This window comes from Patagioenas fasciata, chromosome 3 (assembly GCF_037038585.1).
Source record: "Patagioenas fasciata isolate bPatFas1 chromosome 3, bPatFas1.hap1, whole genome shotgun sequence".
NCBI lineage: Eukaryota > Metazoa > Chordata > Aves > Columbiformes > Columbidae > Patagioenas > Patagioenas fasciata.
Genome location: NC_092522.1, coordinates 43,570,077 through 43,592,608, shown reverse-complemented (window position 1 = coordinate 43,592,608; position 22,532 = coordinate 43,570,077). Strand labels below are relative to the sequence as shown.

At 44.0% G+C, this 22,532-nt stretch overlaps 1 protein-coding gene and 1 long non-coding RNA gene across 5 annotated transcripts; one reads left to right on the top strand and one right to left on the bottom strand.

Moving 5' to 3' along the window:
• Window positions 1–12,766: 12,766 nt before the first annotated feature.
• Window positions 12,767–13,735, bottom strand: LOC139827557 (uncharacterized). The gene is made up of 2 exons (XR_011738296.1): window positions 13,459–13,735; window positions 12,767–13,155 (listed from the first exon to the last, which is right to left on the bottom strand). It is a non-coding gene; the product is annotated as an uncharacterized lncRNA (long non-coding RNA).
• A 476-nt stretch (window positions 13,736–14,211) lies between these two features.
• ZBTB18 (zinc finger and BTB domain containing 18) lies at window positions 14,212–21,753 on the top strand. 4 transcript variants are annotated; one of them, XM_065834323.2, is made up of 4 exons: window positions 15,183–15,373; window positions 15,888–15,971; window positions 18,051–18,738; window positions 18,851–19,016. In XM_065834323.2, exons 1-4 carry the CDS (start codon window positions 15,292–15,294, stop codon window positions 18,879–18,881), a joined length of 885 nt encoding a protein of 294 aa, XP_065690395.2. In that variant the 5' UTR covers window positions 15,183–15,291; the 3' UTR covers window positions 18,882–19,016. The 4 variants fall into 4 exon arrangements, with proteins under 4 accessions (XP_065690391.1, XP_065690392.1, XP_065690395.2 ...); XM_065834319.2 differs by lacking the exon at window positions 15,183–15,373 and adding an exon at window positions 14,212–14,463 and having other exon boundaries at window positions 18,051–21,753; XM_065834320.2 differs by lacking the exons at window positions 15,183–15,373; window positions 15,888–15,971 and adding an exon at window positions 14,212–14,463 and having other exon boundaries at window positions 18,051–21,753.
• The last annotated feature ends 779 nt before the right edge of the window (window positions 21,754–22,532 follow it).

Genomic DNA, 22,532 nt, shown 5'->3' with positions numbered 1-22,532 from the left:
ACTCCCCTTTAAAGAGGAACCAAACTATAGTATCTCCAGAGAATTGGGGGCTGGGGGCAGGGCACGTGTGTGATGGGAACTGATTATTTTAACAGCAAAAAAACCCAAAATGAAGTTATTGCTAAAGTAGTTATTTGACTTAAAATTTCCACTTCCATTAGCTTTTAGCTTTTTGGAAGTTTCCTCTCTGGATTGAAACTTCCTGAGCTGAGTGTTAAACCAAAACAATTTGTTTGTTTATTTGAAACTTGCACAAAGTCTCTTTTTTTCAGCCAAGATAATGGAGTAAAATAGACGCTTCTGCTAGTACACACACACATGCACCCATACGGAAAGTGGTTGAAATGGCAAATAAAAGTATCTCCTGATGCGCAAACTTTTAACAGCGTGTCTATAGACAGAAGGAAGTCCTGAATCCCTGTTTAAAGATCCCGTGTGTGGCAGAAGGTATTCTTGCTGGGCATTAAAACATAGCCAAGAGGTGTATGTGGATGTATTGTGAAAAAAAAGGGGTAACCATTTTTATGGGATGTCTTCCCACAGATGGGGGGAATGGGCAGCACTGACACAGAAGACTCAAGGATCAGATGAAGCTCATGAAGCCTGTGCATGGTCACAGGCACATGGGCACATTCACAACACAGAATAAGCACTTGTGTACAAGGGTGCAAAATGTACAGCTATTGCTCATGGTATCACGGTTACAGGATCGTAGCCTCTAAATAAGAACTTAGATAGGGTTTTTTTTTCCCCCTTCCCTTAAGGAAAGAAACTTGGGTCAATTTGTGATGAGGTAAGGGAACAGATTAAGTTTGCAGTGGGTTTTCTCTCCCCTCCTTTTCTCCTGAGTGGCATAAAAAGGAGCCTCCATATTCCTCTCCCACATGCTGTCCTGAATTTCTCTCCTCTCCTCAACACTTAACTTTTTCTTGGAATGCCTTTACGTACCAGATGACAGCGAGTTACTGTGCTAATTGCTTTATTCTTCAATAAGGACATTTACTATACCAGACTCCTACAATACTTATGTGTAAATTAGAATTTGGCCTTGGAACAGTCCTCTTTCAACAATTAAAAAGCTTTCTTGAATGGATAGTTTTGTAGATTAAAAAGGCTTTGTCTTGGATGGATTTTTTTCCCTTTTCTTTCTTTTTTTCATCAGTAGTGGCTCCTTTCACCCTTATCAGCCAAAAGACTATAAGTCTCACCAAATTGCTCTTGTTTATTAACAAATCTGCATTCAAATCTATTCCATGATACAGAGTTATGGAGCCCCACATAGAAATTCCCTTCTTTAAATAACAGTGATCTTCAAACACATAAGCTGGAGTTTTAGACACATGTTTATCAACCTATCAGCTATGCTGAAGTGGGTTGCAGCTGCATGGTGAGCACAGAGAGCCACAGGGAGTAAAAGAGGAACTCACCGCTTAGTTCTTTTTGCCCAGAGAAGAAATGGTAATTTTAGTTATACTTTGCTCGCTTGCAACAATAAAAACAAAACGAAGCCACAGAAGAAAACTGTCATGTTACACCCCTTCCATCTGGCCTGTGCTACACACCCACATATCCCGTCATTCTACAAATTAATCTTTCACACATTTTTTAACAAAAAAAAAAAGTGTTAATGTTATAGAAGAGAAAATAAGGTAAACAGAGAGCTGTGTAAAAATACATTAACATTAAAATATGGTGGCAGTTATGGATTTTCTTAATTGAATAGGAGAGTAAATATTCACGTCAAATCAATGCCAATGGCATGCAAATTAGAGCTACATTAGGGCAGCCTTGATATAGGCATTACCATTTTTGACACTTCTGTGATTTAAAATAATGTGCAGAGTTTATTCGTTAATTTTTCCTCCCTTCTTTATGTTATTTTTGAGTGGGTAATTTGCCATTACAGAGCAAAATCCTTCTCCTGTGCCCTCTTATGTTACATTATCTTATTTTCTTCTTCCGCCTGAAAAGCCCTGTGAACACGGGCTCAGTTTAATTTAGGGTTAATATTGAAGCCTCCTCGTTGCATGGTGGACCTCTTTGACCAGCTGCCTTCAGGTCCTACCTGGCCCCAGCCAAGAGCCAAAAAACCTGTTGAAAGAATCTGAGATCAGGTGCCTTTGATTCACGGCACAAGGTCCTGCAGGCATCCACCTCTCCTCATTCTGCGCCTACATCTCCCCCTAGACCTTTCTTCCGTCTTCTGTTCAGAAATTACTTAAAAGGAGAGTACAAAAACAAGGGCCCTAGCACCTCAAGGAGGTGAAACCTGGCAGGGGTCTTAGAGGTGAAAAGTAGGAGATACAAAACCTGCTGCCTGACATAAAAATCAACTCTGCTGTGCTGGAAAGCAGGACCAATGGATCTAAACAGAGAAGAAGGAGCACATAAATGATATGATGCTGGCAGATGGTGAGTACAAGTTGCACCATGGTGGGGATTATGCAGATATTTCCTCCTGGACAACTGGAGGGGAGTTCAGCCCCTACCCCGTGAGGAGCAGCGGTGTCATACATGTGCAGCCTGCGCTCCCATAGCACTTTGTTCTCTTGGGAAGCATCTCTCTTTCTTGGCACTCATTCAGTCCTCATCAATCACTAATGTTTCTGCATGCTGTCTCCTGATTTTGTGAAGATGAGTCCAAAATCACCCCCTCATGCTCCCAGAAGAAGCTACATGTACCAGGGAGCACATGCAGCAGGGGCCAGCACATACCTCCAACTGCTCTCCTCACAGGACCAGAGAGTGATCAGATGGACTGGAGAAAGCAAGTGCCAGAGGAAGACAAAAAAGCTGCACTATAGCCTCAACTTGACTGTTCACCCTCCATTCAGACAGACTCAGGAAGTGACTCGAGCTTCTTCTATAGTGTACATGCACAGCTAAAAGTTCTAAAGCTTAACGAAGACTTGATGGAAAGAAGAGTTTGAATCCTAAACACAAAGTCCCAATAAAAAGAGTCTGTACTGGAACTCGTGCATCTGAATCCTATAAAAAGCTAAGAGACAGCATTCAGGTTTTCTTTCTGCTCCTTAATATGTACCAGGAAAATCAGGTACAAATCAATCACAGAGTCACAGTACAAGTGTCAGCTGTATGTCTTGGAGGTTGCTCATCAGACCCCACACAAAGGGTAAGAAGGGCTCTTGGCTGCAGCAAGGACAGCAAAGCTGCCACTGCTTAGGAGATTTTAGCCCAAAAGAGGGTCTGTGAACCTTTGCTTCAGAGCTAAATCAGGTGACCAGCAAGATTAGGAGAGAGGAGTTTGTGAGGAGCCTTTTCTGCTTTGTTCTGGCGAGCCCTCTCTCTGAACCAAGGTTGATGTGACTGGGGAGGAAGGAGATAGGGGCTGCAAGGGCATATGTTTGCACTTTCACTGAGTGCCTTGTACCAAAGCAGAGAGCTCAGAAAACACTAAATGCTCTCAGGGTTTCTCATAGGCACTAAAGACTACGTTTATATACATTAAACAATTTCCTTTCCTTTACTGCCTAATTTCTTAAAACCTTAACTTTACCTCTGACGCTAATTCTCTTTTTTGTTCTCTTCAACTCTTCTTTCTACCTCCCTCTCTTACCCTTTTCTCCCTCTTTTACATTTTTTTCTTCCTCATGTATTTCCAGGTGGGTTGGGGGTGTTGTTTTGGGCATTTTCTTTCTTTGTTAGAAGGAAATAAGGGGACTTCAGAGTTAGGAAGCCAGGATGCTAAGTTCTTATAGCAGCCTGACGCCTATTTACTGCCTGAAAAAATCCACCTCACAGTCCATCTCTGCTTTTTAATCTGAAGAGCTGAGATGATAAATGCCAATTGCAAAGACAGTTGGCTGCAATAGTTAATGTTTGTGCAACACTTCACATATCTAACCATTGTATCCGATCTTCACCACCAGACACATGCAGAGCTGATGCCACTGCCACCCAGACTCTCTCTGAGAGTGATGATTAATGAGCTCACAGCCCTATTTTGCTGTTGAAGTTAATGTTGCTTCCTGAGGGCAACACGCCTGATGAGAGAATTTGCAGCAGTCCATACGCTGTATTGATTCAAAATGCCACTGTATGTTTTAATTAGCTTTTAACCATTAAAAAGTGGGGCTGGAAATGAAAATGGCACATATGCTTATGCAGCAAATATCTGTACCAAAAAGGTGAGCATTAGGCCACGTTATCGACCTGCATGCTGAACCACCACTGGCAGTTAAGACTCATCTTTGTGGCAGTTAATACATTTTCATGGCTTTTCTTTTTGTTAGCTTTATGCCAAATATCCACTTACATCTATTTTCAAGCCTTGAGGAATTTATTTTTTCACCCACGCTATCTTCTGAGAGTTATAACATGCTTTAATTTTGTGGAGATGTGGTTTAGGAGCTAACAAGAGGGAGTGGGCTCCACTGAGGCTGGTGAGAAAGCGGTGTGCTGGGATGAAAGCCTGCACCATGACCCTTCCTTTGCACCACCAAACAGTTTCTGTTAAGTCATTGATAAGGTGCTCATTACTTGCTAACCTGTATTGTACTTATCCTTCGGCATCTGGATAGTAAAGGGCTGGTTGAATATCCTGATAAGTAGCAGTCACTTTTGAGAACTCATGGAGTACAAGGGAAGTATTTTATCCTTCAAAGAGGATGAAAAGAGAATTACAGACTAGTTATCAAATTAAATTTCTCAGAAAAATACAGGAATAAATAAACATTTTAAAACCACCTAGAAGGATGTGAGCATCGGGCCATACTAAATTTTCACAAATTAAGCATGTTAAACAAATCCAATTCTGAGACAGGTTAAGAAGCCTTGAGAGAAGGAGAGGCAATCGATACTATGTCTTGCCTTCAGTCGGGCTGTTTACCGTGCCCCACCTGATGCTCTTGTGACCAAACCAGGGAACATGGTCAAGCCAAAACTAACCAGTGCTGGCAGGACTGGCTTAAAAGCCATATGCAAGGGATCTTTACAAAAAATTCACTGCCAAACTGAAGGGCTATATTGGGTCCAGTTCTCCAGGTTGCTGTCCTCAATTTGACACAACTCTTTTTTTTTTCATTAATGATACATATACACAGATTAAAAGTACAATTCTTAAATTTGCCAATGACATCAGTTTGGAATGAGCTGTAAGCACACTTCAGGAAAGATTATAATTCAAAATGGTTCTGGTAGATTGGAAAATAGCCCAAAAATATGTGTCCATGTCAGGTAGGTTGAAAGAAAAATTTTCTGCTTCAGTGGGGATAATAAATGGTGAAAGTGGAGGATGCACAGCCAGGGAATGGCCAAGAAGGATGTGGACCAACTAGAAGATGAAAACAATGAAACAAAACGTGAGAAACATGTCCTGCAAGCAACATGTAGGGCTGTTTAAATTAAAGAAGACAAGGCTGGACAAGGTATGATGGCTGACTTCCAGGACACGAGCTACTAGGGTGTGGAAGAAATAAACTCTTCTGCCTGGCCACTCCAGATAGGACAAGAAGTGACAAGCTTCTTACAACAATGCTTGCAAGAGGACACTCAGGATTGCCTGGGTAGACAGTGGGGTGCCCTTCACTGGAGATTTCTGAGAACAGGATGGACCAGCATTTCTCAGAAACAGCCCAGATACAGATGATCCTGACAGCAGTCCAGGTAGGGAGATGAACTAGTGATCTCTTGAAATTCATTCAGTCGTACATTTTTTTAAAAAAATATTTCTGTGCTACCCCTGGGAGGTACAAAACTACTTTGTGCCTCAACTCCACACCAGCGAAAAAGAAGCATCAGGGGCCAAATTAAACAAATCAATGAAAATGACTCACATTGAGCTTGGCTGTCTCAAACTGGTTAATCATTTGGGGTTTGCAACTCATACAATTTATTATCTGTGCCTGCTTTATCACCAAAAGCAGATATTTGCCAATCATAACGTGGAGAAAATCAGATATTGTTGTCATGACTGAATGCTCTTAAATGCATTAAAAGCTTTGCAGGCTAGTTAGGTGCAATGCATATTTTAAATTCTTGAAACTAGCAAAAGATCAGATTGAGGAAGGAGAGAAAGATGGTAGAACAGTGACACTGTGCAAGTTAGTTTAAATAAAGAATCTTATCAAATCCACTGACTACTTGTTCACATCTGTCCAAATATAACTTATGCCATATGTCCTACTATATAAGTCAGCTTGGAGGCAGGACACTTCCCCAAGCAGCAATTCACTTCCTGAGTCTGCTCTATCTTCTGGAGAATAGAGAGGGGGAAAAAAATGATACATCACAGAAAAATGCAAGAAACAAACAAAATAACCTTCTAAAAGCCTCTGGGAAATAAAAATCCTCTCTCTACCCTAACAGTATGGTTAGCTGAATCTTTTGTCTTCTCGTGTATTAGGAAGAGTAATCACAGAAATGCTGTTCTTACCATAAGCTGCCTTCGAGGAAACCAGATGCTTCAGTTTTACTTCACCTTTTCATTTTGCCAAAGTGGTAAATATACCCTTGCCAGTCACCTCAGTGACCATCCCCACATCACAGAAACACAGCTTATGGTTGCAACCTCTCAGGTCAGACTTCCCGGTATGGCCAGTTGGTCCCCCTGCCATTTAGGGGTGTCCAAGGTTTTTGGTGATACCCCGAGCAGCAGGTAGGGGAGGGGAGACCCAGCCCTGCCCAGCTGCAGTGCTTCCCAGCGAAATGCTTCCCGACAGGAGCTTTCAGCTGGTAGTGCCGGATAAAAATATCAGCATTGAAATCTCGTTTCAGATACCAGAAGTCTCCTTATGGCTCTAAGAGTTTAATTTTCATTTAAACATCAATAAATAGAGGCATAAGGGTTTAAGATGAATTATGTAAGCCCTTTAGCCATAGCCATTACATTTTGCCACAAAAATGAGCTGCTGTTCTCACTTTGTTTTATGGGCTCACTGTAGCCTGTTGTTATTGTAGCTGCCAAATAAAAACCAGCAAACCATGCAAATGAAAATATAATCTTTTATGCTTTCATAGTCTTAGGATAAACCAGCACATGCAGTTTTAGAGAAGGAGGTTTTTAGCAGTCTGTGGTGTTATGTCCCTGTCCTGAGAGCCTCTGCAAGGGGAGAGCAGCAGTGGCTTCTCGGTGGCGACCTTCAGTCAGCTGCTCCCCCATCTCCAACTGCAGCACTGTCACAATCTCCTGGCAAGGAAACACACAATAGCTTCCTGAAGGTATGAAGAAAGGGTGGATCACAGGTCCCTTTCATAAAATTGGAAAGTCCCCTTGCTTTAAAAATTATAGATTTTCCACCTCAAACTTCCCTCAAGCCTCCTCATTCCCTGATGGGAGCACACAGCCCATGATTTGCTCTGAGCCTTGTGCTTCCCAAAGGGTCTGTCACCTACCAAACGTGCCAAGAGAGAAAGCCATGCGAAGTAATCATGACAGGGAACAGCAGCTGAAGCCGAGTGGTAAAAGCATATGACTCCACACAGAAATACCTGGGACAAAACGTGCACCAGTACAAGGAGAGAGAGAAAAAGAAGAGCCAAGAGGGAAACAAGTCAGGGACAGTGTCTTAATTCATGCAATGTAAGGAAGAGAACTGAAAGCCTGAGTTAATATGCTTACAAGATAATTACAGCAAAGCACAGCAACTATATTAATGGCAGAATATCGAGAATATGAGCACATGGACTAACAGGTAACATTTAGTCAATATTTTTACACCCAGAACCAAGATTCAAAGATTGTCTCCTTCACCTTTGCGGTGTCTTGTCTCTTTCTTTTGTCTGTCTCAGTTTATTTTCATAGCCACATTCACTGGTGATAACATTTTATATTTTGTGCTTCCTAGTGGGAGCTATGCTGGATGCTGACACCCACTCTTGTGCAGAGATTTTTGCATATTTTTTTTTTCTCTTCCACCCGTTTTACACAAGATGGTAACATATGGCCTTGGGTGATTAAATGATTTAGTGAATGAACGGAGCAGAAAGACCAGGCTGATTGGAAGAAGACAGCTTCTGTTTAGGCATAAATGTCTTTGTAATCTGTAGTGATAGAAAAGAAATTACAGAAAAACCATAAGACAATTTAATTGGGTTTTGGTTAAATATTGTATTTTTCAGGTCTGCTTTACATATACTGAAATAATAGTATAGTGGCTATTACTTATTTTGTTTCTACAGCATGTCCTTGTAGAATGGGCACACCTCAAATGCACACAGATGCATACACCCACACACAGTATATAAAGAGAGAAAAATTAAGCAAATGGTTTTGTAAAACTAAGTTGACATTTTATATATTAACTTGTGAACAAAGCAATCCTGCAGAACTTGGTGTTGGCCACTGCACTAGTTGAAAAGGCTTCACACCTTCAGGCTTCCCCAGAATTACTCCAACTGCAATATCCAGTCACACCTATGTGACCTCAGCAGGAACCACAAAAGGTTTTGTGGAAGGAAGATATCTGGATGTCTCCTGAGCAGCTCCACCCAGTGCAGCTCTGCTGCTGCAGGGGCACAAATTAACAACCACTCCCATCTTCTTCCTTCCAGGGTATCATGATTTGTGCCTCTTGCCTTTTTGAACTCTAGGTTTTGCATTTTTTATAAGTGTTTGGGAAAATACTTGCGTGTTCTCATGAGCATGCAGTGGCACATGGTGTAGGTCTGTCCTGGACTAAGCATCTATTTGTGGTTGGATCAGTTTATGGGAGACTGGACTCCAGCAGCCAGGTGCTCCCAGGCTAGAAATTTGAAGTCAATTCCTTTGTATCCAAAGCAAGCTGTCTGTCTTCTGAGAGAAGTATCTATTCTGGTTCCAGTGATGGTGTGCATATCAGTAATACTCAACAAACCAGTCCAACTGAATTGGAGTTCACATCTCCACCCACAAGGCAAATTCCATTCTTTATGATCAAATTTTTACACAGAGCCTTGAAATTGTGTTGGGACATCCCAAAAAAGCCATGGATCTTGGTAACCGCCCCCGTGTGAAGCAGAAGCTGTAACTTAAAGCTAGACAAATCTATGCCTCAGAAAAGGACAGCTGGACCTAAAGAAAGTGCATCAGTGGTGCCTGTCCTCAGCTTGTGGCATGAATGCTTGCAGCCACCTCGGTGATAAACTTTGGTGCACGGTCCTCCTCCTTTGTGTGATAGTATTTGAGAGGATTTTTGGCCCACATGCTAAGAAAAGCTTTTAGCTGAGAACATCCTGGGGGCTTACCCAGCAGAGCTAGGACTGATAAGAATTACTGATCCAGTCAGACTCTGGCACAATAAGACGCACATTTAGCCAACTCGTGCAAAGGCTGTATTATATGATCTTGGCGCTTTCCCAGTGCTGGTTCCCCAGAGAGAAAACTCAGTTCCACGGTGACATCAGCTGAACCTCAAGTGTGATGGCAGCTGCAGAAACTACTTAACTTCTAATTTTTCTGAAAACCAGACTGCCATTAATTAAGTTTTGCTACAATGGGGAAAAAAAAAAAAAAAAAAAATAAATCAAGAGTTCCATGATCAGAAGTCCTAATTTTCACTTCTCTAGCATACATAACCCTGAAGCCTGGAGATACTTGCTGCTGTACCTCCAGTCCTATTAGTCAAAGCATTCTGGGAGAGTTTTATTTTACCAAGAGATTACCCATTTTCCATTGTCCTGTCAATTAAAACAGTCAGTAGTAATGTACATGGGTGATGGTATCTGGTCCAAAATAACCTGTAGAGCATAAACCTGGGATATTTGACTACAGATGAGCAGTTTTCACTGTTGACTTTTTTTTTTTTCTGTGAAGAACAAAATAAATGGTATATATGGTCATTAGCACAGCACTGATCTACAATTTGAAGAAAACATAGAAAACTGTGTTACAACAGGTATGAGAAAGAAGTATTAAGGGCTAAATTTGCAGCTGGTTCCATAGTATACCTGTGTTGTGTCAAAATGTATACCTATGGCTCTGGACCCAAATGTCTCACAGGCACCTTTGACCTTCATCAGCTCAGGTTCTTCTGCTGGGCTGTCCTCAAGAACAGTTCCCGAGAGCATATAGCATCATTCAAGCTCCAGGAACAATTGCAACAACCACATTTTGAGGCTCGCAGGCAAAGCTGGCATCTGCAAAGCAGCTCACTCCATATTAATCAATCTCGAGCAGCCACAAACAATACAGGGAGATTCACCACACACATTGTTTCAGAGGAGGTGCCAGGAAACCTCAACATTCTCAGACCAGAGGCGAGCGGGGCAGCTCTACCAGAGCTGCGGGTGCTCCTGCAGCACCACACTGCAACGTCAGCGTTGGGTGCAAGCCAAAGGCCTTCAGGCTTGCTTGTTGCCTGGAGGATATAAATGAAAGTCAGCAGGTGCAAAGGTGCAAGAAGTGCAAAATTGCATCATGTCTTTCCAAACTGCGTTTGTGCAGTAAATGAGATTCATTTCTTTTCATCCTATATCAAGAACATTTTTATTTTCTTTGGCTTATGAGTGTTCTTAGTTCAATTTTTGTGTCTGTTCTCTACAGTGCCTTGGGATGCCTGAAGTGATTTATAAATATGTGTAGGGACCAGGTGTATTGCCAGATGTTTATGTCCCTTTACAACAAGGCTTCACCGTCTCTTCAAATGCAATGCCTGTCTTATATTATTTTTTTCTAATAAAGGATCAACTGGACTATAGGGCATTTGTGAGTTTTCCCTGTGTAGGACATTTTCTTAATTCTCTTTTCTGTAATTTTGTTCCTATATTTAAAATACTGCCAAGTCTTTAAACCTCTCTAAGTACTCTTTAAAAAAAAAATAGAGTTCCTTTCACATAAAAAAATCGCAGACAAATGTCAACAGTTCCACGTTTAAATCAATGAAGTTTGACTCACTGCCAAAAAGATTTTTAATCTTAAAGTGTTACCTACAGTCCCTTTTTTTTTTTCACTCCCATCTTCTATTTAGAAATAGTACAAAAAATGTATAAATTGTATAAACAGTAATTGCAGATCATTCTCTTAAATAGAACTGAAGAAATAACTTGTAGACCTGAGGGCAAACCAGTCTGAAGAGGCAAAAAGGACAAAGTGATTTGCCCAATGTCATATAGTCAAATGATAGAATGGAAAAGAAAATACAACCTGATTTAATTCGGAGTCAGCACTGTAAATACTAGGTGAGGGGCAGTAAGATTTTTCTCATCTTAAAACATAAGGAGGTAAGTTCACAAGTATGAGGAAGAAATAAGTGAACAGAAAGTGTAAACTGTAATGTCCCATGAAATCTTATTTTAAGATTATTTTAAAATCCTATGTCCTGTAAGAGTCTATATGGACCTGAGAAAGTCCATTTGCTAAATGTCATCTTTAGCAAATATATTATTTGATTTTTCTACATTAAGCAGCCTCATTTTTCCCAGAGTTTTGTATTGTGAGAATGACTAAACCGCATCCCTCGGTAAAGCTGCACTTGTATAAGTATTCACAAACCGAGGTCTTACCAACCGACCTCGAGCAGTTGGTGAGACGGCTTATACTAGGAAGCGTGAGGCAGGATGCAGCTTAGAGATCTAGGACTACATAGTTAATGTGATCATTTCAGGCATGTTCACTGACCGTTCAAATATATATAACTGCATAAGTTACTTGTATGTTTTAGATTAAAAACAAAACAACAACAATAAAACTTTAGCACTATTTTCAACAGTATTTCCTATTAAATACTTTCAACATTTCATTTTTGCAATTGAAAGAGAAACTAGTGCATTAGTCACAGGAAAGTTGTTCAGGAAACAATAGGCAACAGGGAATAGAGTACTGATTTTTCTCACATGAAGTGATTATTAGCACTGAGAAGGCAGTCAGGACACATGAAGCATCTTAGCTGCTGTATCTTGAAGACAAGGACAAAACCCCATTGAGTTCCAGGTATAATGGAATATAGAACATTATGCCAAAAAAAACCAACTATAAAGATGGAACTGTGTCAGTACCTAAGGATTGAAACGCTATGAGGTTAATAATTAAAAAAATCCCACACCAAGTCTGCATGAGCAATCAGTTCACAAAAGGATAGACAGAAAAGTGGGGGTTTTTTGTACATGTACATATATTTTTATATATATATGCATGTAACACTTGAAGCACTTGGACACCTAGATGCTAGCTGCTGTGTGATGTACGTAGCAGTGCTGTCAAATAAATTAGGCACAGCTAGAATTCACTATGTTTCTTTGTAATGGTTTCATATTACTGAAGGAGACTAAGTACGTGCCTTCAGCTTTTATATCTACTCAATCAGTTTTGGTTATTAATACACAACTGAGCTCTTTTTTCTTTTAACTCTTAGTCTCTTTGTTTTCTTCAAAATACTTCCCCATCTTAACTGCTTACCTGCAACTGAAGGGGAGATGGAGAAATAGCCAACTCCTTGGATCAGTTTTGTCCTAAGCAAGACTTTAGCTATCCAAACCTGGCCTCCACTGCCCTATCCTAACCCACTGTTAAGCCATAGTATTCTCCAAAGCCACTGACCTCAAACCACTGTGAGGTCTGGAGAGCAATTTTCCCCTCAGGCATTGGTCCTTCTCACTGCTGCCCTGGGCACATGCACATCCCAAATGACACCAACCTGCTGGCACTGCTCCTCATAACCTGCCCTGCATCAGCAGGAAGTACAGAAACCTGGTGCTAGAGGTGGAAACTCTAGCTCAGGGCAGGGCAGTCAATTCAAAGAGAGAGGACCAAAAGCATACTCCCATTGCACTTGCTAGAATTTCACAACTGGCCTGTGCTGACCTAGGAGAGAGGCTAGGACACAAACTGGAATTACATCGGTAAATATTTATTAATATGCATGAGGTGACCCAGCCAAACTGGGCACATTCCAGGGATTTTTCTTTAGAGGTTTTATACAAATGTATGATACAAATCACCTAATAACCTACTAAGCATTTTTCTAATTATCCAATCATAAATGTGGTACAGCAAAGCAACCATATTTTTTTTAGGTCTTGCAGAAGCAGCATCCATCATGATCCTCATGGCTTATCTGTTAATCCAGATGTTTTTGTCATCAACTTCTGCAAATTTATCAGGTATCAGCAACTTGTGTTCCTCTTAGATCCAGATCCCTCAGTAAATTTTTAAAAAGGTTTCCTTATCTTAGTCGATTGCCGGTTCTTCTTAATAGGGGCAGATGATGATGAGTCCTAGGTCTCAAGACAATAACACAGCACTTACAAGCTAATAACACTCTTGGGTCATAACAGCTGCATGGTCTCAGCAACTTCCATCACACTCTCTGTCCTGAGCAGCCCAGAGACAGCACAGCAAGTGACGCCCAGGCAGTGGGCCTGCCTGCTGCCAGAGATGCCACCATAGGCAAACTCTTTAGAGAAGTAGGTGAGGATGGGGGCGAGGATGGGGCTGGGCGGTGTCCAAAAGGAATGCACACGGCCAGCACCGGCGGCCGCCGAGGCGTCCCCAGCCAGGCCGGGCACACATACACACCAACTCACCAGCGCGGCACAGGTGGCCCCAGCACCTGCGTAGCCAGACCAGGGTGCAGGGACTTGCCAGTGAGCTCCGGGTCTGGTTGAGTGGGGCTGGGCAGCCCATCCCACCGCCCCGGGACACGACCAGGCCCGGCCTCAGCCGCACCTGCCGCCCCGTTACCCGTCGCCGTCCCGCCATGCACCGCACCGCACCGCACCGCACCGCACCGCACCGCACCGCACCGCACCGCACCGCACCGCACCGCACCGCACCGCACCGCACCCCTGCAACAGGCGCGGGGCCGCGGCCCGCGCGCGCCCTCAAAAACAAAGCTCCGCCTCCTGCCCCGCCCCCGTCGCCGTCGCCCCACCCGCGGCCCCGCCCCCTCCCCGGGCTCGGCGGGGCTCCGCCCCCTTCCGCCTCGGCTTCTCACCGGGTCACGCCCCCTGCCTCGCCGCGCTTCACAATTGGTGGCGCCGCCGGCCTTCCCGGGCCGCCCTCCTCCACTCAGCGTCCGCCGCGGCCCGTCACTCATCGGCGGACCGCCGCGCCGGTTGGCGGCGGCAGCGGTGCGGGCGGGCCGGGCTGTCAGTCAGGGAGCGGAGTCCGAAGTGGGGAGCGGGGAGGGGGCGAACATCTGTCTGCCGCAGCCCGGGCCCGGCTGTGCCGCCGCCGCCGCCGTGCGTGCGCCCGTGCTGCGTGCGCCCGGCGCCCCCGCCCGCCCGCCTTCCCCCCCGGCCCCCGCCCCTCCCCCGCGCCCGGCCGCCCGGCCCCGGGCTCCGCGCCGTCTCCGGCCGTCGGTGCCATGGGGAGCCGTTGAGCGCGGGGCCCGCTTCGCTCCGCCGGCTTGCCCCGCTTGCTCCTCAGCTGCCGGCAGGGGGGAGGCCGGGGGGCGGCGGCCAGCGGGCGCGGGGGGCGGGCGGGGGAAGGGCGGGAGGGGAACGAGACGCGATCCCGGAGCGGCAAGTGAGCGAAGAGGAGCCGGCGGGCGGCGGCGGGAGCGCGGGGACTTCGGGCCGCCGCGGAGTGTGAGTCCCGCTGCCCCCATCCCCACACACCCGCCGGGCCGGGGCCGGTGCGGCCCCGTGGGGCGGGCGGAGTTGGCGGCGGGTCCAGCGGGGGGTGGGCGCAACCGGGCGGGGGGGCGGGGGCAGCCGTCCCCGGGCGGGGGCACCGGCCGCCCCGGCGCCGCTCCCGGTTACTTTTCTTTTGTTGCCGCCGTGACCCGGGGGCGGCTTTTCCTGCGCGCCGGGCAGCTGCTTCCTTTCCCGTGGGGCGGCCACCGGCGCGCCCGGCCACGGCCCCGGGCGGGGGTGGCGCTGTCCGGCGGGAGTACCAGGCCCCCGCGCGGCGGGGGGCCCCCGGCCCGGCCCAGGGTCTCAGGGCGGGGGGGATCCGGCCCCGGTGAAAAGTTGCCGCCGCCCGGCGGGGATGGGGGGGCCGGGCCCGCCGGGAACTTGCTGCGCGCCGTCGGCCCGGAGCGCCGCGCGTCCCCTCACGGCCCGGCTCGGCGGCGGAGGCGGGCTCGGCCCCCGCCCGGCAGCGGGCAGGTGAACCGCGCAACTTGGTAGACGCGAGTGCGGCGTGAGTGTCAGCAGCGGGGCCGGAGGGAGCCCGGCGGGGCCGATCCCCCGGCGGTGCGAGAGGCACCGCGCTCGACCGCGCCGACTCGCGCTCAGGTCCCTGCCGAGCGTCTGGCGGGGTGGGGGGGTGGCGTTGGGGCTGCGGGGCCGGCGCCCGGTGCCACAGCAGTCAAATAAATGACAGGCCGAACCCCCGCAGGGGAAAAGCGATTTATGAGTAAAACTGAGCGCTTGAAATAGTGGCCCGGCCCGGTTAGCGGCTTTGCTGTGTAAATGAGCTGGAGTTTGAGTGCTCGAGATCACTTGTGCTGTCTGAGCGTTGAAACTGAAAGGACGGACAGCGAAGTGAGGAGCTGTGAGTTGAGCAAATAGGTTTGGGTAATTTATTCTTCGAACTGAACCTCTGAGCTCAGTAAAACCGAGTCGGTGTGCGTGGATTTCTCGGATAACCCCACGGCTGGGGTATGCTGTCAGTATATAAAGTGGTCCTCTAACTTAAGGCAGAAGTGTTGCTATGCTGCAGATACAGTAGAGCCCCATATGTTTAGGATTTTTTTTTCTCCCCGTTAGAAAGTTTGAAAAAAAAAAAAAAGACTTTGAAGTATTTTGTTTATACTAACAGAAGAGAAAAGTTCTCCTAAGAAAAAGCTGGTGGCAGGAGTGTAGAGGAGTAGCATATGGCATTAAAAGGAGCACAGCTGGAGGTAGCATTTCCATCTGAACATGATGTCAGAGCAGCTGACAGCCTGCCATCCCTCAGCCTTTTATTCTAACACACAGACAGGGAGTTAGTGTGTGCAGATCTGTGTGTGGAGAAGGTATCTCATTCCTCTCTAACATCATCTCCACTTTGCATCTGTCTCTCCTAGTCTGCTTTTTTTCCACCGATCTAACAGACCTGGAGCCAGCAAGACTCAGAGGAAAGGACTTAATCAGGTTTATGTGTACTAAAGGTAGGAGTAGCAATAGATTAGATACAGCATATTTCTGTTTTGGTGTGTTGTTTATTGAATTTCAGAAAAAAAATCACATTACTTTTCTAACCAAGTTTAGAGGTAATATATGAAATAGAGTATTAAATAGCTAAGTGGACTTAGTCAAAAGGCTTGGGTTACAGTTGGAGAGTATCAGTTCTTAGGCACGTTGTTAGCATTAACTTTAATGCATATTGCGAGAATGTCTTGGTTTGGAAGAAGGAGAGAGCAAGTTCATTTCTGCTTCATTTCTGAGACCAAAACTGTAATGGATTTAGTGGCAAGCCTAAAGAGAATTCTGCTTTTTGTTCTTGTATTGCATCTTTTAAATGACTTGGAGGGGGGAGGTAGTGAAATATACAAAAGTGTGCTTTTTTAGAAGAGGACTGTTCTGACTAAAATGTGATTGTGGGGAAGTCTTTCATTAAACTTCATGGTTAAATATTTAGCAGCTGAGAACCGTAGTACCATACAGCTGTAGTGCTTCTGAAAGATAAAAATCAGTTATATGTTTAAAAACTTTTGTACCCGGGAGAATGGCTTGACTGATTTCCTCCTTTCTTGCTTGTAGCATTTGAGATCTTTTATTTCAGCATAACAATAATTATTTGAAGGAGTTTTTGTATTTGTGACTAATTTAGAACTTGTAGATTTGAGCTGCCTGAATTGGCCAGACAGCTGTAATCGCACTCCTCTATTCTTAATCTCTTTATCTGGGCAGCAGCTGCCATATGGCCACAGTCAGCTGGATCAGATGTTTATAAGCTTCCTTCTTCGTCCCTCTCTGTCCTTTCAGCCTCCTAATTTGATCACAGCTACCTTGTGAGCTGCCCTCCAATCTTTATTTTTAGCCCTCTTAAGGATTAGGATTGATGTTGGCTGTGGGGCACTTAAAGTGATTGTATTGTAAATCTTCGTGCTTTACTCTAGCAATGGTATTTTACAGAGTATAGTAGGGGTTGTGTTGTAAGTTTTAGCACATCTTGCTTTGCGAGGGATGAGGATTTTTCAATAATATCTACCAGCCTAGAGAGCCACGATCTGCTTAGATGGTTTGGGAGAACGTTGCTATCAATCACAGAAGAATAGATTAAGACAGGCTTTTAAGAGATTTTACTTTCTATTTGAGTTTTGACTTCTCTACTTCTTTGAAGTTTATTTTCTCTTTATCAGCAAGGAAGGTGAATAGAAAAATACTTGGGTAAGAACAGTACTCAGGCTACTGATTTTAAATATGCCCATATGCACACATGCTCACGTTGAATGACTTTTTTTTTTAACTTTGATACTGCAAACTCTGCCTGGTGTGGGAGGGGAGGGAAATTTCTGTCCTGTATAGGGGAAGCGGTGCTCGTTGGGGTTTGGTTGTTAGTTTTCTTTTGTAAATTCTGCATGTTGGCAAAAAATGTTCATGTTCTATTGTACAGTATGCAAGATGGTTTAAAACCTGAAATGGCACTTATATACAAGAAGAAAACCATGCAAACTGAATTTGTGAAAACTTTGGTTTTACCGTTGTTATAAATTGACATCCGTAAATAATTTTTATACTTTATGAATGTTAGACCTTCTGATTTGGGTCTATTAGCATTTCTTCATGTGCGAACATCTGCTCTTACTACAATTGGACTTTAAAAAAAAAGGCAGATGATCTGATTTTTTTTTCTTCCCTCTCTGTGATCTTTAATTTAAGTGTTCAAAAAAAATTTTTTTTATTTTTTTGAGTGTGCCCTCCTAGGGACGCAATCTGGAGGAAGTTCCCTGAAAAAAAAACTGTTGAACAGATTTTATGAACAGCAGTGATGCTTTAAAAAAAAATTACAGATGTACCTGTGTGCTTATTAGAACGGCTTATTTACCACTGAAAGGAAATTGTAACTTCAGTGGCTGATCGGGAAAAGAGTTGCCATCGTACGTGCGTGTTAAATAATCTTTGCGTGGTGTCGGTACCAGAATTCTGGCCATACAAATACAAGGTTTTTGGAGTGGAATAACTGGGATTTGCAAGTTTTGTTATTCCGACCTACGTTTAATTTTTAAAAATCTCGTTGTTTATAGGTTATGAAGACAGTATGGAGTTTCCTGACCACAGTAGACATTTGCTACAGTGTCTGAGTGAGCAGAGACATCAGGGTTTTCTTTGTGATTGCACTGTTCTGGTAGGAGATGCCCAGTTCCGAGCGCACAGAGCTGTACTGGCTTCATGCAGCATGTATTTCCACCTCTTTTACAAGGACCAGCTGGACAAAAGGGACATTGTTCATCTGAACAGCGACATTGTTACAGCCCCAGCTTTCGCTCTCCTGCTTGAATTCATGTACGAAGGAAAACTCCAGTTCAAAGACTTGCCCATTGAAGACGTGCTAGCAGCTGCCAGTTATCTCCACATGTATGACATTGTCAAAGTCTGCAAAAAGAAGCTGAAAGAGAAAGCAACCACGGAGGCAGACAGTACAAAAAAGGAGGAAGACGCCTCAAGTTGTTCAGACAAAGTGGAGAGCCTCTCCGACGGCAGCAGCCACATGCCAGGAGACTTGCCCAGCGATGAAGACGACGGAGAAGATGAAAAATTGAACATCCTGCCTAGCAAAAGGGACTTGGCGGCTGAGCCTGGGAACATGTGGATGAGATTGCCCTCAGACTCAGCAGGCATTCCCCAGGCTGGCGGAGAGGCAGAGACGCACACAGCAGCAGCTGGAAAAACAGTAGCCAGCCCCTGCAGCTCAACAGAGTCTTTGTCCCAGAGGTCTGTCACCTCCGTGAGGGATTCAGCAGATGTTGACTGCGTGCTGGACCTGTCTGTCAAGTCCAGCCTTTCAGGAGTTGAAAATTTGAACAGTTCTTATTTCTCTTCACAGGACATGCTTAGAAGCAGCCTGGTTCAGGTGAAGGTGGAGAAAGAGGCTTCCTGTGATGAGAGTGATGTTGGCACTAATGACTATGATATGGAACATAGCACTGTGAAGGAGAGTGTGAGCACTAATAACAGGGTACAGTACGAGCCAGCCCACCTGGCTCCGATGAGGGAAGATTCGGTCTTGAGGGAGCTAGACAGAGAGGACAAGGCAAGCGATGATGAGATGATAACTCCAGAGAACGAGAGAGTCCAGGTGGAAGGAAACATGGACAGCAGCCTGCTCCCTTACGTGTCAAACATTTTGAGCCCCGCTGGCCAAATTTTTATGTGTCCTCTCTGCAACAAGGTCTTTCCTAGCCCCCACATCCTGCAGATCCATTTAAGCACGCACTTTCGAGAGCAGGACGGGATCCGCAGCAAGCCTGCTACCGATGTCAATGTCCCGACCTGCTCCTTGTGTGGTAAGACTTTTTCTTGCATGTACACCTTGAAACGTCACGAGAGGACTCATTCAGGTGAAAAGCCCTACACTTGCACCCAGTGTGGGAAGAGCTTCCAGTACTCCCACAACCTGAGCCGCCACGCAGTGGTTCACACGCGGGAGAAGCCTCACGCTTGTAAGTGGTGTGAGCGCAGGTTCACGCAGTCCGGAGACCTTTACAGACACATTCGGAAGTTTCACTGTGAGTTGGTGAACTCATTGTCTGTCAAAAGCGAAGCACTGAGCTTACCTGCTGTCAGAGACTGGACCTTAGAAGATAGCTCACAAGAACTTTGGAAATAAAATTTTTATATATATAAATAATATATATATAAATCTATATAGTTGTGGTACAGTCTAAAAGCAATCTTGTTTCCTTGAACTGAAAGTTTGGCTATTAGCTTGTTTTTGCACTTTAAGGCAGCATGAATATTTCACTAATTTAGCACTCCAATAAAAATGAACTGTAGAGGTAATCCGACAAAGTAACAAATTGCGGAGCGTATTTTTCCCCTTTTTCAGAATAGAAGCCAGCGGATACTTTACTTCTAAGGAATCTCCAATTCAAAAAATTTGGACATGGCTTTATTCTCCCCAAAACACCGCGTTCTTTAAAGCTCTCAGTCTTTTTCCTCTTAAAATCTGAATGTAGAAATCCTCTCCCAATTTTGTCAGTTCCTTTACATTTCTATAATTGCATGAGTCCTTTCTAGCTGTTGGAAACCTGAATGCTTTTAGACCCAAATGGAAAATTTCTGAAATGCTGGATTATCTATTTTTAAACAAGCGGTTGACTTAAAACTTATTATGGCAACTTCTGGATTTCTGACAGTTCCCACTGGAGAAAAAAAAAGGCAAAAAAGAACACAAAAAGGAAAAAAAAAGACACAACAAAAAAACATAAAACAAAAACCCTGAGAGTACACTGGGATCACTGGGACTCTGTCTTACGTGAAGGTTTGCTTGGGATGAAAAAGGATATTGCAGCTTCAGCAGTGATGAACTGTGTGTTTAAAAAATGTGAATTACTGTTATTGTATACTGTAATTGATTACATGGGCCGGGGGGAGGTATCAAAGAACTTGGCAGGTTGTGTTGATGCTCTTAGTTGAGTCTTGAAAAGTAAATATTAACGCTACAGAAATGCATGAGTTTCAGTATATTTTTGTCTTTGTTTGCATTGTATAACTTTTAACGAGTGAGTTGAAAATTATTTAATTTCCTTAGGAAAAAAAAAAAAAGAGACAACACCGTTGAAAATGCCGGTGTTCCGAAGAAGAGAAATGCACTGTTTTTATTTTATCTAATTTAAATTTACTTTCCCACTGTCTTTGAGTTGAGAAGAACTTAAGCTACGAGTCGCCGATTTAGCTACATTAACAAGGAGAAAAAACAAAAAAAATAATGAATGTTTACAACCAGGCTTCGAGATTTGCATGTGCGGTGTGCATTCACTGACCCCAGCCCCCTCGGACTGCCCAGACCCCGCGCCAGCCCCAGCTGAGGTGCGTCCATTTCCCCAGATGAGCATTGGTAGGATTCCTACTGCACCGCTCCACCACAATAGGTCGTTCTTTTTTTTTTTCTTCCTTTTTTTTTTTTTTTTTTTATTCCCCACGTTGAAAAGAGGCTGTGGACTGAAGAAAAAAAAAAAAAGCCCCGGGCTGAAAGGCCTGGGCAGGCCTGAGTGACAGAGGGGCCGGGGGAGGGCAGGGGGAGGACTATGTGTATCCAAGCAGCAGAGACTGCAGCCTGACGTGTGGTTTTAATGACCAACACGCAGGTCAAAAGCATTTTGCACAGTGTTTGTTTTCCTGTCTTGCACTTACAAATAAGGTCTATGGGAGTAGCATGGAAAACGTTTGCTGTTTTTCCTTTTTTTTCTTTTTTTTTTTTTTCCTCTGCTTTTGTTTAAAATTTGATCGCCTTAACTACTGTAAACATAGCCTATTTTTGTGCTTAAGATACTGAATGGAAAACTCCATTGTGTATTGCTGGACTGTTTTGGAAATATTTGGTCAAATGTGTGTTAATTTGGCTGTAATGGCATTTAAAACAAAACAAAAAAAAAGCTGTGAAAATGGCCTTGGAGCGTTATCTTTAGTTACTTGAATAGTTTCTAGGTTTTAAAACTACATTCTTTTCCTAAGTTAGAGAAGACAATCAGTGTCTGAGGAAAATGGACTTTCTCTTGGATTTTTTTTGTGGTCCTCGTGAGTGATTGCTTTTTTCCTTTCCTTAGTTTCACATTCTTCTTTTGTTCTAAAACTTAGACTGACATCTAGCTTTGACAATCATAGTATGTTTTATTTTCCTGAGGGGGGGAATAACTTATAATGCTGTTTAGTTTTGTACTATTGGTGTGTTGGTGAATTTTTAAACTGTGTGCTAACTGCAATAAATTATATGAACTGAGAAATCAATTCCCTTGTCTTTTTTCCCTCTTTTAAATTATAGTTACGGAGTATTTTTTATAATGTGTAACTTTATTACTTTTGTACAGACTTCTATTGCTAACTGTGTATGGAATATGTTTTCAGTATGCTTTTGAGCACTTTGTTGCTAACGTACGTATTTACATCTCACTTAACATTTAAAAAAAATTAAATGCTTGTCTTTTGAAAGCATTTCTGTGTGTGTAGCTCTTGATCATTTGTAGAGGGATTAAAAAAAAATGTATCATTTTTTCTTCTTCCCCAAAGACTTTTGCAGACGCAATCTATTAAATTTCTGAAATTTTGCTACCATGCAGATAACTGTACAGACACACAATTCTTTTTCTGGGCTTAACTTCACCCAAGGAGCTCTGTCGGGCTCACTCCTTTGTATTCAGTCCCTGTCAGAACATCAGGGCAGAAGGCAACAACTGAACCTGGCACACTGGCCGTGTACTGACTGGCCAACGTTGCAGCCCAAGCAGGCAGTCAAAATGTCCAAATACCGGCAATATTATCAAAACTCTGGGGATTACAGAAGAAAGTTAAAATAAACCTAAATCTGCTTGAGGATTTCTTTTACAGGATAAACATTTCTTAAATAAATAAATAAATAAATAAAAAAGGAAGTGTAGCAAAACCTTTGAAAAAGACCTGGTTCAGGTGCTTGTTGCAGGATATACCCAGAATTCTTGTCTGAGGCTGCTCCATCCTGAGAGGGAGACCAGCGCTGCAGAGTCCAATGGTGATAGGAAAGTAGAGCAAAA